At 30.0% G+C, this 16,725-nt stretch overlaps 1 protein-coding gene across 2 annotated transcripts in view; it reads left to right on the top strand.

Annotated features, from left to right (window-relative positions):
- The first annotated feature begins 1,768 nt into the window (after positions 1 to 1,768).
- Positions 1,769 to 16,725, top strand: part of LOC107450517 (ferric reductase SjCytb561) — a 35,833-nt gene continuing 20,876 nt past the window's right edge. Inside the window, exons 1-2 of one of the 2 annotated variants that reach the window (XM_087152300.1) lie at positions 1,769 to 1,851; positions 15,255 to 15,506. In XM_087152300.1, the coding sequence (XP_087008426.1) occupies positions 15,296 to 15,506 (211 nt within the window). In that variant the 5' untranslated portion in view covers positions 1,769 to 1,851; positions 15,255 to 15,295. Of the gene's footprint in view, positions 1,852 to 2,059; positions 2,334 to 15,254; positions 15,507 to 16,725 lie in introns of those variants that run through there. The other variant, XM_087152299.1, reaches the window with a different exon arrangement.

Raw genomic sequence — 16,725 nt, 5'->3', positions numbered from 1 at the left:
TATTTGTTTTTGGTTGTTCTTCATGAAATGTGAATGAGTTTATACTGGCCTCTTGAGAAGGATATGCTTTGTCTGGGCAAATAGAGTTTAGCCAGTGCAAGGCGACTTGTGTTTATTTCTGTATTTTGACAGTTTACTTTTTAACTATTATAAAAAAGAATTGTGCTTAGTAAAAAAAATTTACGAATATATCCTGAAGTGGTTAAAAAGACACCTTGCCATTGGCATAAAGGAGCCAGCTATCACATTTAATATTTCATGTTATACAATCTTTACCAAATACAATCAAAATGGGTCTCTGCAGATAGCAAACAAAAAAATTTTAACCTCACCCATGTAATTTGCTGTTAACAACGTCAAAATTAAAAATCCAATGTCTGTCATTGTTTCTAATATAATGACTTTCTTTGTAACTATTTTATAGAATGCGTTATTTACTGTTAATCACTGTTCTCAACTTTTTTAAACGGGAAGTAAAAATTTAAAAAAAAAATTTTTTTGAAGCAATATTAAACTAAATCTTTTTTAAGATACATTTCTTTTAAAATTAATAAGCATTTATTGTAATTGTTAGGATAAACTTATATAATTCATTGATATTTCATAATTATTCTACTAATGAACTACAAACATATTTGCTCTATAAATGTTAAAAAAAATTTACTGTGCTTTTTATTGTGTCTGTAAGTTGTGTTTTGCCACTCTGTTCAAAATCACTGTTGAAAAATATCAGTGATATGTCTTTCATTCATTTTTACGTTTCAAAGGTTTGATTTTGTTTGCAATTCTGTATTATAATAAATATATATATTTCGTTGTTGCATACTTCATTTTATTACAAAATTTTATTGTATCATTTACATGAACAAAAATATTTTTTTATTAAAAATATATTTTATTTCTGAAGGAAACATTACTCGATTTTCATAAGATAATAAGCAAAACAGACTATCTAAAAGTAAAGCTTTGAGGATATATCTTGGTTTTTATATGCTTTCCTCTTATTTTCTGAATGTTTAACCAAATATTTATTTTTTTATTCAACCTGGTTTAATAATAAGAATGCATTACACACCTATTATGCAATAAGAGTTTGCTGAATAAGTTAATGAAATCTATCATTGATGCTACAAAGTTGATGAAGAAACTTTCTCTTCGTAGCTACTGTAGTTTGGAAGACTTTTCCCAATCTTATAGTACAAGGACAAAAGTACTTTTTAAGCACTATATACATTAATAAAAGGCAAAATAATTTTCAAAGGCTTTACATGATCATGATAAATAACTAGTTTCTTTCAAAGAACGTTTTCTAAATAATTTAAAAAGTCATATTACTGATAAAAAAATCACGTAACAGTATTTATTAAAAGAAATGTAATATTAATGTGTGTTCTCAGTAATTATAATGTGCTTAACCAGGCAGTAAGAATTGTCTTTATGAGAACTGAAGAAAAATATAATTTTCTAGCTTTATTTTTTCAATTGGTAATTTTACTTTTTACTAAATGTTAAGTATCGATGTAATCATTTATATAGTAATAAGCTAGTGCATAATTTTATGTCAACACGTTGTTATTCATTATCTTCCATTGTCTGGAATTTGTCATTAAACAATTGCACGCGTGTAAAATTTACACGTGCGGAAATTCAGCTTTTTTGCCATTGACCAATGTCATCCCTGCGGTTGATAGGTTAATAAAACGTTTAAAAAAGATCTAGAATAATATTATTTACATTCTTTCGAACTTTCTTTACCCCTTCCTCCTCCCTAAACTTAATTACTCATAATGGTTGAAAGGGCCTGACACGATGAATGAATACAAAATTTTGCATGAAGCTTGTTGCGAAGTGGTACGTGATAAAACTTAATAATCATTTTCAATAAGTATAAATAGTAACTTTATCGATAAAATATCACGTGATAATCTATTTTTAGAAAAAATTATATGTCTAGACATAACATTTTTTTGTTGAACAATTTATAAATACCCAACCACCTGTTTTAACCTTGATTTACATAAAATTTCTGTGTTTGGCAAATGTCCAACGTTAAAATGTTGAGTTGCATAGTTATCACCTATAAAAGGACGGGTTTGGTATGGGTTTACCATAAAATTTTATAGGGCGTAGATCTCCAATTGCCATTCAACCAAGCCCCGATCTTTCAACTCCACCGTTTTCCAAGTGCAAAGAATAATGAATTAAGCTAATTTTAACAAACTTGACTTTGCACTTTTACAGTTTTAGTGCAGAAGCACTTAAATTGCCATCATAGCTCTTTTTACTTCTTTGTACAGATACAATGGTGGTACAAAAAGTAGTACAGATGTACGGTAAGCTCTTTTTTAAATTATCATATCACTAGCGGTTCATATACCCAGTTGGTCAAACTTTTTGAGAGAATAATTTATTCTTTAATTAAATTTATTTCGACAATATTTTTTCTGTAAGGAAAATAATATTATTATTTTCTTTATATTACTCATTAAAAAAAAGAATTTTAATTAATTTATTTGCTTTATTTTATTTCGTTACTTGTTTATAAACTTATTTCATTTATTCATATATTTTATTTGCTCACATATTTTATTTGCTCACATATCTTATTTTTTCATATGCTATTATGTATTGTTTTTTCTTTAGAATTATTATTTGTGATTAATTTTGATCATTAAGTTCAATCCTATCTTTTTATAAAACATGGCTGTAGAGGTTTATGCACAGACTTAGGTAATATAAAAATCTCACTGCGAACACAAAATTTCAATAAAAAACTTTCTGCACGCATTGATTAACTCTATGTAAGTAATTTCAACCCTTTGGTAGCTATCGCATTTTGGCGAAATTTGTTTAAAAATCTCGAATTTTTTTAAAAATTTTTTAATTTTTATAGAACTCTTTATTGATTTATGCCACAGGAATGAGCTTGGTAAAAAACCAAACAAGGTAAAAATAGAAATCGAAAAATGCTATTTGCAAAAACATTTTTTAAATAATACCTGAAATTTACGCAACAAAAAAGCATGTACGAAAGATTTATCCATAAAATCTTATCAGCATTTTAATTAAAATATTGAGGGGAGGTTTTATATATTTATTTATTTAAATGGTATGAATATAAATCTCAATGTGTGATTTTTAGATCCCGCGAATAGGAGTTTTAACATATAATTTTAAAATACTGTAAATATGAATCTCAATGTATAATTATAAAATCGCATTAATACGAATCTCGATGTTTGATCTGAAATTTTCGTGAATACGAATCGCGATGTTTAATTTTAATATTCCGTGAATACGAATTTCGATGTTTGATTTTAATATCCTGTGAATACGAATCTCGATGCTTGATTTTAATATCCCGTGAATACGAATCTCGATGTTTGATTTTAATATCCTGTGAATACGAATCTCGATGTTTGATTTTAATATTCTGCGAATACGAATCTCGATGTTTGATTTTAATATCCCGTGAATACGAATCTCGATGTTTGATTTTAATATCTCGTGAATTACGAATCTCGATGTTTCATTTTAATATCCCGTGAATACGAATCTCGATGTTTGATTTTAATATCCCGTGAATACGAATCTCGATGTTTGATTTTAATATCCCGTGAATACGAATCTCGATGTTTGATTTTAATATCCCGTGAATTACGAATCTCGATATTTGATTTTAATATCCCGTGAATACGAATCTCGATGTTTGATTTTAATATCCCGTGAATACGAATCTCGATGTTTGATTTTAATATCCAGTGAATACGCTTCTAGATAGTTCATTTTAAAATTGTGTGAATACGAATTCCGGTGTATAATTTTTTAAATCTCTAGAACACGAATCTTTGAAGTGGATTTTTAACTCGCGGAAAAATAAAGCGCGATATTTGATGTAAAATCGTGATCTTAAATCGCGTAAATAAGAATGGCGATGTGCAATTTTAAATCATGTTAATGTATTTTTAAATCGCGTTTGCAATGATTTAAAAAAAAAAGCGTGATTACGAATTTTTTTTTTCTGGGTAATTCGAAAAAGACTAATTTTCTTTGAAGAGGCGGATTATTGTTTTTTTCTTTTTTAGTTGGAGTAAAAAAAAATTCCCGAACAGCGTTTGTGCATATTATGCAGATCTGTTTATACATTTGCTGGTTAATTAGTATTACATTTAGTTATGCTACTACTTGTAAAAAATGGCATGGTAATGATTTTTTGTAAGAAAATAAAAACCTTTTTCTTTCTTTAATACACATTTTAAAGATAGAATTTATTTCATTTATTAGTTTTTAAGGATTTTTCCAAATAACATTACTACATTTTTTCCTAACAGTTTGTAAATTATGTCATATGTTAACACATTTTTCGCTATAATACGCATTTAAAAAAAAAAAATTTCTTAACTAAATATTACAAAGATTTTTCCAAATAGTATTCTTAGATTTTATGTAGCATTGTTATAGTTTTTCTAAAAAAATATTAAAATAATTTTAAAATTTTTCTTAAAATACTCAATTAAGCAAAAATAGTTTATTTTTCTTACTTTTTATAGGATTTTTAAGCGAAGTACTTCAAGGACTTTTACACATAGCATCATTATATATTTTATTATTCTACTTGTTTGTAAATAAGTGGCATGCTGCTAGTTTTTTTTTTTTTAAGAAAATTAAAATTATTTTTTAATTTTTCTTTGTATTTCTTAAACTTTTTAAAAATGAAATTTATTTTATTTTATTTATTTGTGATTTTTTAAACAAAATATTACGAAATTTTTTTCCGTTGCTTCAGATTTTTTTCGAGTGTATTTAAATTATTATCATGTCAACTCGACCCTATCTTTTTGTACTGCTAAAATGTCTGTTTTGGGGCTGTACACTCTTCAAATATTAATCATGTTGTTTAATTGCCATACTCTCCTTTCGGTTGCCGCTGCTGTTTCGTTTCCCTAATTAACAACATCCCCAGTTTTTCAACGGAGTAGTCAACTGTGAAAAGTTCTTTCTTGTACTTCCAGTATACTTAATTATCATTACATTTTGGTATTCCGTTGTTGATTACTTTCGAGGTTCATTATGTTTCCAGATGTCTTGTATCACATTTTAATGGCACAACACATTGATAACCATGTGATATAACTATTATGTGATTACTATGCAACACATACAACACATTATAATTATTTATTATTTTATTTTTAGAAAAGTAAGCAATAGCTTTAATGTTTCGGTTTATCGAATGCATTGAGAAATAATATACAAATTTGTAAATATTTGTAAGGTTTTGCAATTATAATTTTGCAAATATTCTTTTGTTATGAGGCTTAATATCTCAGAAGCACCCTAAATAAGCAGCAAGTTATTAGAAAATTTGCAAAAAAGTTTCCTAATTCTAACGTCATTTAGAGAGAAAATAATGCCTTGTGCATATTTTATGGAAGACTTGGTTTCGCGACATTTTTGTCTGCATGGCGATATTTGGCAACCATTCCGGTGACAAAATGGTTAATCTGGAAAGTTGGGTACTTGCACTTCAAGAAGATCTCTTTTACCCTCTCACATGTGGCCTATGACATCAGAACCAGCTAATATTTATCAGCACCTCAAATTTGTTGGAATATAATTCTTTCTCGCTTACGTCTTTTGTTTAACTTACATTTTTTATTTGTTGATGCATTTTATTGTAACCATGATATATTTTTGTTTTGTGTCCGTAGCAGCTTGGATGCATAATTAGTTTGTTTATGTTCTACATGGCTCAGTGCCTGTCTTTGTGTTAAATTAGAATAATATGGTGAAAGAATAAATTATATCACTTAAAAGAATTGATACTTGACGGGCTTAACTTTCTTGAAATAAAATGGAAAGAACAGTTGTTAACGTAAACAAATGCCCAGTTTCAACAACCAATCAGGATCGAAATACCCACCCTACGTCACTTGCAGGTATCCCCTTTGTTTGGAAGTGATAGGAGTAATATTTACGGAGTTATGCTAGAATAGTTAAGTGTCATGTCGAAAGTTCCGGGGTTTCGTCGCCAAGCCTATATAAATAAGAATGTATCTCATGAAATAATAATAGAGAGCAGTGGCGTACCTAGAACTTTTGCCGCCCGGGGCGATCTCCAGTTTGCCGCCCTTTCTATTATAAGTCAATCAAATAGTGATTTTTATAAATTAATACACATAAATAATTTATTAAGTTATTTAATCAATATTAATTAATACACAGAGTAAATTTTTTTAGACATATTTGTATGCACTCGTAAACATATTTATATAATATCTACTCTTCTAGCTTTCATACTAGAAAAATCGTGTATAATGCTCTCAAAATTTATATTATTTGTAATTTCTTGTTCTATTGACAATATTGCAAGATTTTGTCATAGAGTTGAAATAGTAGGTAGAGGAACCAAGTTCGCTTTATTCCTTCCGAAAAGACGCGCTACAGATAGCAAGCAAAGAGCAACAATCACGTGATGGAAAGAGTGCAATACTTGGCGCAGTATCACAAATGTTTGCGCACAAAATGTTTTAAACAGCTTTATTTCGATATTACCGATGCGCAAATAATCGCAGCATTTGAAAGAGAGCAAATAAAATATTTTCGTTAATCACATTTCTTTAATATTATTAAATGGGTTTTTAAAACATAAGGAGCTTTTTTTTCTTAACAAATAATTTTTAATTAAAGTACTGCCTTTATTAAAAAAAATTAAGTAGTTCTCGTCTTTACCCTTAACACTATTCCTTAAAAATTTATTCATTATATAAAAATAAAAAACGATATTTTGCACCACTTATATTTATTACTATATTCAGAAAAAAAAATTTTAAATGTTTTTATTGCAAAGACCTATTTAATAAAAAAATTTAACAACATATATTGTAATAACTATTATTACATTTAACTATTGTTATTTTTTTTTTTAAAAAAATAATAACTTCGATACAAAAATCACGATTTTTTAACGCTTACCAGGGCTTAAAATGTGAATTTGAAAATGTTGCCTTTCTTCTTTAATGAAACATAAGTTCATTTAAAAAATAAATTTTATCTTTACGTTTTAAAAGTTTTATCACTGTTAGATAAAGCAAATTGTAAAATTAAACAGATTGTCTGAAAAAAGTTCGATGCTTAGAAATAACGTTAATGTTGCAACACTTTTATCATTTTTATTTATGCTCACCAAGAGACTGCTCGAGAGGTAATATTAAATTTCGGGAAAAATAGCTTCGAGGAAAATAAAACCCGTTTTTAGTAGAACAGATTAGTTAGAAAACATATTTTTGATTAAATTTAATAACGTCTAGAATTTTATTCATTTATTGAATACATTAAATTATTTACAATATTAATTATTGTAATAAAGATTATTTACATTATTAATTTAGAATTTTGACTTCTTTTTTTCCTGACACTTAAAATAGATATTTTCAAAAATTAACTACTGTTGCATTTTAACTTAATACTCAACAATTTGTCTAAATAGGAAATAAAATATTTATTCTAATATAAAAGTTTTCAGCGCCGAATAGAGAAAAATATAAGATTAAAAGTATTAAACTAATAAAAGAAAATAATAAAAGAGTTTAATTAGAAATTTTACTTTGTATTTCATGTACAATCTAATTCCATAAGTTACAAGGAAAATTGAATTGTACACGCAAAGTGACTAGTAGAAAAGCTTTCGAAATTTAAACGAAAAATACTTAAATAAAAGAGAAAGCAATTAGAATTTTTACTTTGTACTAAATTGTAGATTGAAATAAAAAAACCATAATCATTTTATGGACATTAAGAAAATTACAATGCCCCTCCATAAAAAACGTAATTTTCTTAAAAATAGTAAGCGCATTTAAAACTACATCTTTCAGCCAGCTAGCAAATAAAATATATACAATCTATACAAAGGTAAAAACAGTTGAAAGTTTACAAGAAAGGTTCAGGATGTTAAATCTTTGCCCCACAGCCAGCTGTTAGCCTTGGCCGTCTGAACAATTTATTCCATACGAATCCATCACATGAGCTAATTTACTGCATTAATTTACTCCTATACAACTTAGCCACTTCTATGTTATGTTTTTTAAATTTGTTGCACTAAATCAAACTAATTCTACACTTTAATATACTAGTAAAATAAAGTATTTCCAATATAGCAACTATTTTTAAATAAAAAGAAGATAAACAAGTACTTAATGATTATTTTAAATGTACCTTAATTTATTTTCTAAATAGTACATAATTTGTATTCATTTTATGTATAGTAACAGAATTATACAATTTTATTAAAAATTAACACTGAGACTATTATACACTATTTTATATTTAAATACTAAAAATATTTCATAGAATTTAATTATTCATCAAGCATATAAGAATATACAAATAATTGGTTTTTTAAGCATTCCTATATAATTTAAAAAACACAATTTCTTATGTACCACATTTTTTATTTAAATATATAAATTTAAAGGAAACATTTCAGAACAAGATAAATATTGGGTTTTAGTAATCAAGAGGTAAAGATATACAAAATCTTCGGAATATACAGAAATGATATCGACATTTAAAGAGAACAAAACAAAACCGAAAGTTAACTGTTCCTTGGCGCTAAAGTATCTCGCCAAGGAAGCCAACAAAGCTTTGCAGCTATTTCAGCTAAAAATAGAGTATATATTGAAATATACTTAAACATTATAAGTTTAAAGTTTAAGAAACAATAAAAACTTATGTTAAATGCAAAAAAAGTGAGCAAAAACGATCGTAATTGATTATTAAAGCAAATAAAACATGATTATCAGAGCATGACTGAGTATCGGAAAAATTTTAAAATCAATTTTAAAATAGAAAAAGTGAAAAAAATGTCGCCCTTTCTTGTAAAAAGTTATCGGACAGTCCCTAGAAAGCTTCTCCGTGCAGCAAAATGCTCAGGACTTTTGTACCATTCTTATTTCTGAATTTAAAAGACAGACAGTTAATTGCATCAGACGATCGCAATGCTAAACGAATGGACGGGAATCGAAGCGGTCTCAGTGAACGGCGAGTTTGGGCTACAGTCACGTGACTTTATCTTGTCCACGGGTCGGGGGTTATTCTACTCTCTCTACCCAGTATATCAACTCTATGGATTTTTTAGTCTTAATTGACTCATTGTAGAACGAAGATAATTTTTTATCAACTTCAATTTTGAGAAGCTTCTTTCGCAACTAGCGACACTGATTGAAATTGTTAAAAAAATTCTTAACAAAATTGCAATGTTGGGAACAGAATTTTCCAACCTATACTGCTAAATAAATTTTAGCAGATCAAGAGGGCCCTTCTCCCCGTTTTTCCAATGTTTTGCCTCTTCTTTTAGTGTAGGTACAGTCATAAAAACCTGGATCCTTTTTCTTTCAATATGGAACTGTTCTTTATCAATGTTAATCAAGTCATTTATTTGACATTCAAATTCTTCATTTAGTAGGTTACACGGTATTATACACGAATATTTTCTTACAAGGCCATGCAACTGATCGAAACGTTCTTTTATTTCCTTTATAATTCTGCCCATAGATGAAAACATTTCTCTTCGTACTTCTTCTTCTAAGGATAGCCCCACGTCTCGCGAATTTTCCCCACTCATATTTTTTCTCCTTCTAACTCGACGCTCAATCGATATCTCCAACTCTTCACAAATTATTTTGGCTGCTATAACAGCGTATCTCTTTGTTCCATGAAATGTGTTTGCAAAGAATTTAGTTTTATATGGCATTGGTGAACATTTAACCCTTTTATTTGCAGGTATTTTTGAGCGTCATTGATTTCCAAAAGGACGGGTTCCCATAAATGAAGGTAACATAGAAAAGAAAAAGATTGCATAGAATTGAGTAATACTCCAGCATCTGATCTCGTTTTACTATTTTCTTCTTCAGATGTCAATTTTTCCAAAGCGCTTAAAATGTAAAAAAAATGTTTTTTTACTATAGTTACCGCGGTAGCTCTAGTGCTCCAGCGAGTTTCTACACTGCGTTTAACACCTTGATCAGTGACAGAAAGTAAAACATTCCATCTATGAGTGGAAGAAGACTTACTTAGCCTTACTTAACCAATACGTACTTAGCCAATAAGTCAACAAGCTCAAGAAAATTTCCTCTATTTTCCATTGAATCGAGGTTTTCCTGATGAACACTTTCACGATGTCCTCGAAACGCCAAATTTTGTTTTGCTAAGAATCTAATTATATCAAGTATTCTTGTTAGAATTTCCTTCCATTTTTTTATTTCTTTATCAATATTCTGTTGTTGTAGTTTGTCAATAGTTGCGCCACGTCCAAGTCTTATTTCTAATTCCTTCCATTTGGAATATGATCGAATGTGCAGTGGACTCACCTCATGTTGACTAATTTTGGGATAAAGTTTCCACCATTTGTTAAAACCATTTTCCGTATTAAAACCTGCTTGACAAAGATTATCAAACAGTTTGCAGCAGAAACAATAAAGACTTTTCTTCGATGGTGAATATACCATCCACGATCTTAAGAGCTTTTCGCCATTAGGCAAAATTTGAAAAAACCAGTCCTGACTCAGTTTTCTTGTTTCACCTTTGGCTTTGATTGTATTATTAGGACGTTTTACTCCTTCGCTGAAGTCGGCGTCCAAATTTTGAATTGCAAAGGGACCTTGACGTACCAGAAATACTCTTGTATTGTCGTCAATTTTGTTAGGCCATAATCCAATATCTTTCATAGAAATAGATGGAATAATTTGTGCAGCAGATTCTTCATCAGAACTTGATGAACTTTCTACTTCTTCGCCAGTGTGTGAAGCAGGTCTTTCCTCTTGAACAACATTGGAAAATGTTTTTTCGCCTTCGAGGGCTGCTTCTTCGCCTGTATTTGAGGCAACAATACTAAAAGAACTAGAAGTTGACTTATGGGAGGTATATTTGAGTAGTGCTCCAGTATTTTTAGTCTGTATTTCCTCCCTTCTCTTCCTTTTCTTTCTAAATGACGCACCACTTTCTTTTACTCGTTTCATCCTAGGGATATATAATAAAAATATAACTTGTCGAAATAAATAGTATATTATGTATAGAAAACGGCAAAGTCATTTTACTACTCTGAATAGCATTTAGAATAACATCTATATCTATAATACGTAATATAATATACTTACCTATAATAAACTCTCCAAATGCACTGGCACCCTAATAATTTGCTTCACTCTTCACTGTTAAAAGATTGAATCGCGAATGAACAAAATGGTTTATAAGCAATTTATCATTCCAAATACAATTCTTCAAAACGGATTGAGTATATTTATCTATTTGCGATTCCTGAAATTGTAACTTCGTCAGTATTTTTGTTTTGTCTCGTTTAGATTTTGTTGTTTGAAAAAGATAGTTCTTATGCCGGCTTTGCAGACCTAGGTCTTCCGCCTTCCCGCCCAGACCGCCTTCCGCCGGCCCTGCTTTTCAAAAGAAAAGTCGATGATTTAAAAAATATTGATATATCACTTCAAAGTAATCATATAAACTTTTCAAAAGAAATGACATTTATAAACTGATATCAAAAAATTTTAGTTAGGAAAAATTGCCGAACAAAATCGTAAAGATCCTTTTACGAATTCAACGAATTTTAATGAATACAATAAAATAAAATTATTATCTTGTTCTTGAATTAGAATTCAAAATTTACACTAAAATGCATTTATATACACCGAGGAATAATATTCGAAATCATATAGTTAATCATAATTTATATAAACCAAATATTAAACTTATAATAATCATAATAATCATTTATTATTCAGGAAAGAAAATAAATATGAAATGAATAAGTTGCTTTTTACAACTGTAAGTAAATATAAAAAATGCCGCCCCAAGGTAAGTGCCGCCCGGTGCGGACCGCACCCACCGCCCCCCCTTAGGTACGCCACTGATAGAGAGTCTGCTTATGACTTCAGTTGAGTTTTGATCTGAGTTAGATCATTGATTCATCGAAGGATGTGAAGCCTTTGTTTTGTTTATTTGAGCTGTAATTGAGTGCTGGAAATAGCTGTATTTTCTTGAAAATTCTGTTAATAAATTTTTGGAATCTAAAGGTCCGTTTATTCATCTCCAATCGATATGAACTCAGTACAATACTGCTCCACTGTAGATAGAGCGTTCCACAGTGACATCATAGCTGCTATTTTTTACCAAGTTCATTTCGTCCTATTGAAAGTGGAGTCTTTTAGTACAGTAATTGTCTAAAAGTGTTCCGTTGAACTCATGGGTTCCGTGGAAAATTTACTGGGTATCGAAGTTCATAATCCCAAATAGGTGATTCAGTTGTTTTGGTTCGTTAAAATGAAAGGTATTCGAGTAAATAAGAGGATATTTCCGTATCGTAATCTGCAACGCCAACTTCAATCGCCAAGGCGCCAAATTGATTTTTAAGCAAGGAAAATTTTTAAAAAAATTTTTGCCTGTGGGTGGCTCAGTTATACCTTTCAAGTTGGTCCCCTTCTCTGATTTCTAGTTTTTTTTTTTTTTTTTTTTTTTTTTTGGCAGTTGCCAACACCTGACGATTATTCTGCCATAGATCAGATCACGATAAATATCTTTCCGTTAATAATATGATTAATATGGAATATAACACTTTAACATCGTGAAATTAATTTTGATATAATGGCTGAAGTTTCAGGTTTCAAGCAAAATGATTTTCATTAGTCTATCGCTCTAATAATATCGAATCGAATGTTCAGAAATTAAAAGTTTCAGTTTAATTTTAGAGGCGCTTCCAATGCCATCTGTAGATTTTGATAACAACTTCTTTCAGGCACTCCGAAATTAACCTCTTCATAGGGGTTTCGAAAGTTAGGATTTTTTTCTTTACCCGTTATGTTATTTTAAATTTGTAAATAAACATTTGTGTTTAATCAATAATTCAATATTTATCAAATTTTTGTTTATTTCAATCTGTTAGTAGAGCTCTCCGTACATTTGAATCATTTAAGTAAAATGCCAGTGGGTTCTAAAATGTTTGTCCTGTCGATTTGAGTTTAATGTCATTAACACAGCATTAAAACAATGCACGGTGCTGCATAAAAATTGCCCACGCTGAACAACTTTTGATCTAATGATCGGAACTTCCCATTCCAGGACTCAATCTTGATGGTTCGATGAGGTGACCTCAAATATGCTAATTAATTAGCGTCGACGATATTTTAAGTTACGAAATCAGACTCAAGAACGTATTTTCTCTGAATTACCATACCCTTTTTTCAGCGGATTCGGATTTGACGCCCAAAATATAGGGGGGAGCCGCAATGTGGAAAATATGTTCCTCAAACTTTGGACACCTTTATATTATTTTCTCTTTTTATGTATTTCACTATATCTCGAAAACTTGAAACATTGAAGACATTTTACACAATTCGTTTATCTAAGGATAATTCCATACAAAAATTACATTTTAGTAAATATTTTTGGATTTTTTTTTCTTATTTTATTCAATATTTGTCCAAAAATTTTGAATTTTAAGCATACAATCTTTTACATCATTTTAAAGTATGTAATTTTACTTGGCAAATCGGTCGTTCTCGAGACATCTAATTTTTAAAATATGACTTTTTGAAATTTGACTCAAATTTTAAATATTCGCTAGTTCTTTAAAATTCGATTTCTCGGTAACTATTCGACCGATTTCGCTCAAATTTTGTCCTAATCCGTAAAAGAAGGGTATGTTATTCTGAGAAAAGTACATTTTTGTGTCTGATTTTGTAATTTAAAATATCGTCTGGAGGACTAATTAATTAGCTTATCTGAGGTCGTCCGTTTGATCCATTAAGATTGAATCCTAATACGTGAAAACTCGAACATTAGATAAGTTATTCAGAGTGGTCTGATTTTTTGTACATACTTTTTTTTTGTCTAAATAGCAATTTTAGTTTCTTTCCCCCATACCCTCTTACCCGCTCGTAGTTTTTGATCCCAAATTTCTAATATCATTTATCTTATTCTGCAAAGCAGGTACAGGGTACATATAAGAATTAAGAATTCATGTTCATTTGAATTGGTAATTTTATTTCATAATTATATGTTTTTTCCAATAATTATTGCAAAAAATTGCCTTCGTATGAGAAATAGCTGCTATATCGTTATTTACTGATTTAGTTACTGCATTTTTAGCTCTATAACTCAATCGTCTCTCCAAAAAATACGATTAATAACTGACTGATTTGTTTCGAAAGCGGTTTTCGACAATAACTGCTAGAAAACATAAAACTAAAGTAATTTAGAAGCATGAAAGTGTTGATTCAAAAGTACATGACAGGTTTGTCCATAATAAACTCCACATACGACTAACAATGGTGTGTTCAATCTTCATTCCAAGTTCTTAAACGTTTCTCAGAATCACCTTAAAATTCTAATAATTAATATTTTAGGTAAAATCTTAGAATAGCCCACCTCTTGGCGACTTTTTGAAATCTCGCCAAGTTGGCGATCATTACTGGGATCAACGTTGCTTTCTGATTGTTATGAAAAAACAATTTAAATTATTACAGATTTATTAAAATATTTTTAATAGAATAAAAAATAAATTACCTTTACTCATACTTAATTACTCATTGAAAACCACGTACCTCTCTTAACACTCCGACAAACATCATGCGCAACCACATTCAATACACGTAGACAAGATACGACATTTTCATTCAAAATCATCCACATTATCCTTTCGCTCAATCAAACTCATTTTTTCTCCTCATTTAGGGCATTCATAGGATTTTGAAATTAAATTTTGATTCATAAACCCTTCTATCATCGCTTTCTTACCTTTTGCATTCAATAAAGCTAAAAGTTCACTCAACCATTCGCTCGCCATTTTCAACCGTTACCGCAAAAAAAATAATTTTTTAAAAAAAAAGGAAATAATAACGGTAATAAATGAAATAACGGTTAAAGAATGAAATAATAACGACGATTCTAACAGCAAGATATCAGAAGCATAAGCGGCAAAAAAATAAATCCTTTCACCGCTTTTCTAACGAAATTCAACTTTCGCGTTGATATACATATCAAAATCAGGTTTAAGAATTTTGGTGGAATGATCGTGGTGTAATCAGACGTTAGAAATAATATAAAATTATCCCGAAATATCTTCCGGAAATCTAGTTTGGCGAGATTTCAAAAAATCGCCACAGGGATTCTAGGATCCACCCATATTTTATGAAGTGCAGTATGTTTTTTTTGTATAGACAATTTGTGATATCTAATCTTTTAATTTTTAGGTTCTCTAGGGAGGCGTATCGACGGCGAGAAAGGTATTAATATGGATTCGCCAATTGATGAAAATCAAAATCTTGGGTACTTCAAAGTTTGGCTGCTTATAACCCAATTATTAGGCGTCGTCAGTATCGCCCTAGTCTCATCATGGTGTGACCAGTACCTTGGCGGATTTGCCTGGCAGTCGAATCCACAGCTCCAGTTTAATCATCATCCTTTCTTCATGGTGCTCGGTTTCGTTTTCTGTTACGGAAATGGTGAGAATCCTCTTTTTCAAAAAAAATTGCATAGATACTTAAATGTCTCTGAGGTTTATTTCTTATTTTATTTTATAACCGTCGTTGAACAGCCGACCCAATTCTAAGTTACCGCCTGCCAATGTTCAACTCCGTAGCCTTGTAATTTTGAACCAAATACAGAAGACAAGAGAACTTTTGGATCAAGTATCGGGGAAAAAATTTGCCTTCGTGGAGTACATTCTGATGAAACTAACCCGCATTTGGGTTACGTGGGAAGGAATACCTCCCATGGTTATCCTGATGGCAAAAAGTATCTTACCCATAATCCGTCTACCAATGAGGTTATTTTATGTCAGCATTATGGTCGGTGTAAGCCGAGGCGGATGACGTTGACATTTAAAAAATTCTGATTATATTAACTGCTCTTTGCTAACTGTCACTATTTGGCAATCCTGTGGCGTAACTATCTCTATAAATATTTGAACACCAATTCACTAGTATATAAGACATGTTCACGTGATTCTATCTGTAGGTACCTTTTGATAGATGAAGGTTGACATGGTCGATAATTATAATTCCCCTCAATCCGATAGTCTAATTGGAAACGTCGCCGGCACTTTCTAATAAGCGTGACATCTTTAATGTGTATTGCAGTAAGCCCATGCAGTTTCAGGCTAATCGGAAAATATGTCGTTCATTGCGTAATCAACCTGATTTATTTTGAGCTAATCGACGGCGATGCATATTCAACATTATGAATTAATATATCTCAGTCAAAATTGAATTCAATTATATAATAAAGAAAATTACCTCATATTCACAAGAGCATAGTGTGGCAACTACAAAAACCAAGCACCAAACATCGATAGTCTAGAAACATAGAATAAGCATATTATTTAAAAGAGGTGCACTCTGACGTCATCACGACGTTTTTCTCTTCGCCCATTATGCCCTCTGCCGACAATAAAAGAAAATTATAGTTGATACTGCAGATTTGATTCGTTGACACGCTACTGTTTATTATTTAGTGTCTCTGTCATACTTCTCTACTGAAATAAGATAAAACAAATTACCAAACGATTACAATGAACTTCATGCAATTAAAAATGATAAAAAAGAACTATAAACTCAATCATCCAACTTGTAGTTAATTTATCTAAGCTTTGAAATAAAAAAGACTCGTCGTTTTTTAATAAAATATTAATGCGCATTGGAGTTGAAACCCTTGCCTAAAATC

Source organism: Parasteatoda tepidariorum, chromosome 9 (assembly GCF_982258835.1).
Source record: "Parasteatoda tepidariorum strain Cologne lab strain chromosome 9, Ptep-v5.0, whole genome shotgun sequence".
In the NCBI taxonomy this organism is placed as follows: domain Eukaryota; kingdom Metazoa; phylum Arthropoda; class Arachnida; order Araneae; family Theridiidae; genus Parasteatoda; species Parasteatoda tepidariorum.
The sequence above is the reverse complement of the archived record's forward strand: the minus strand, read 5'-3'. Positions and strand labels throughout refer to the sequence as shown.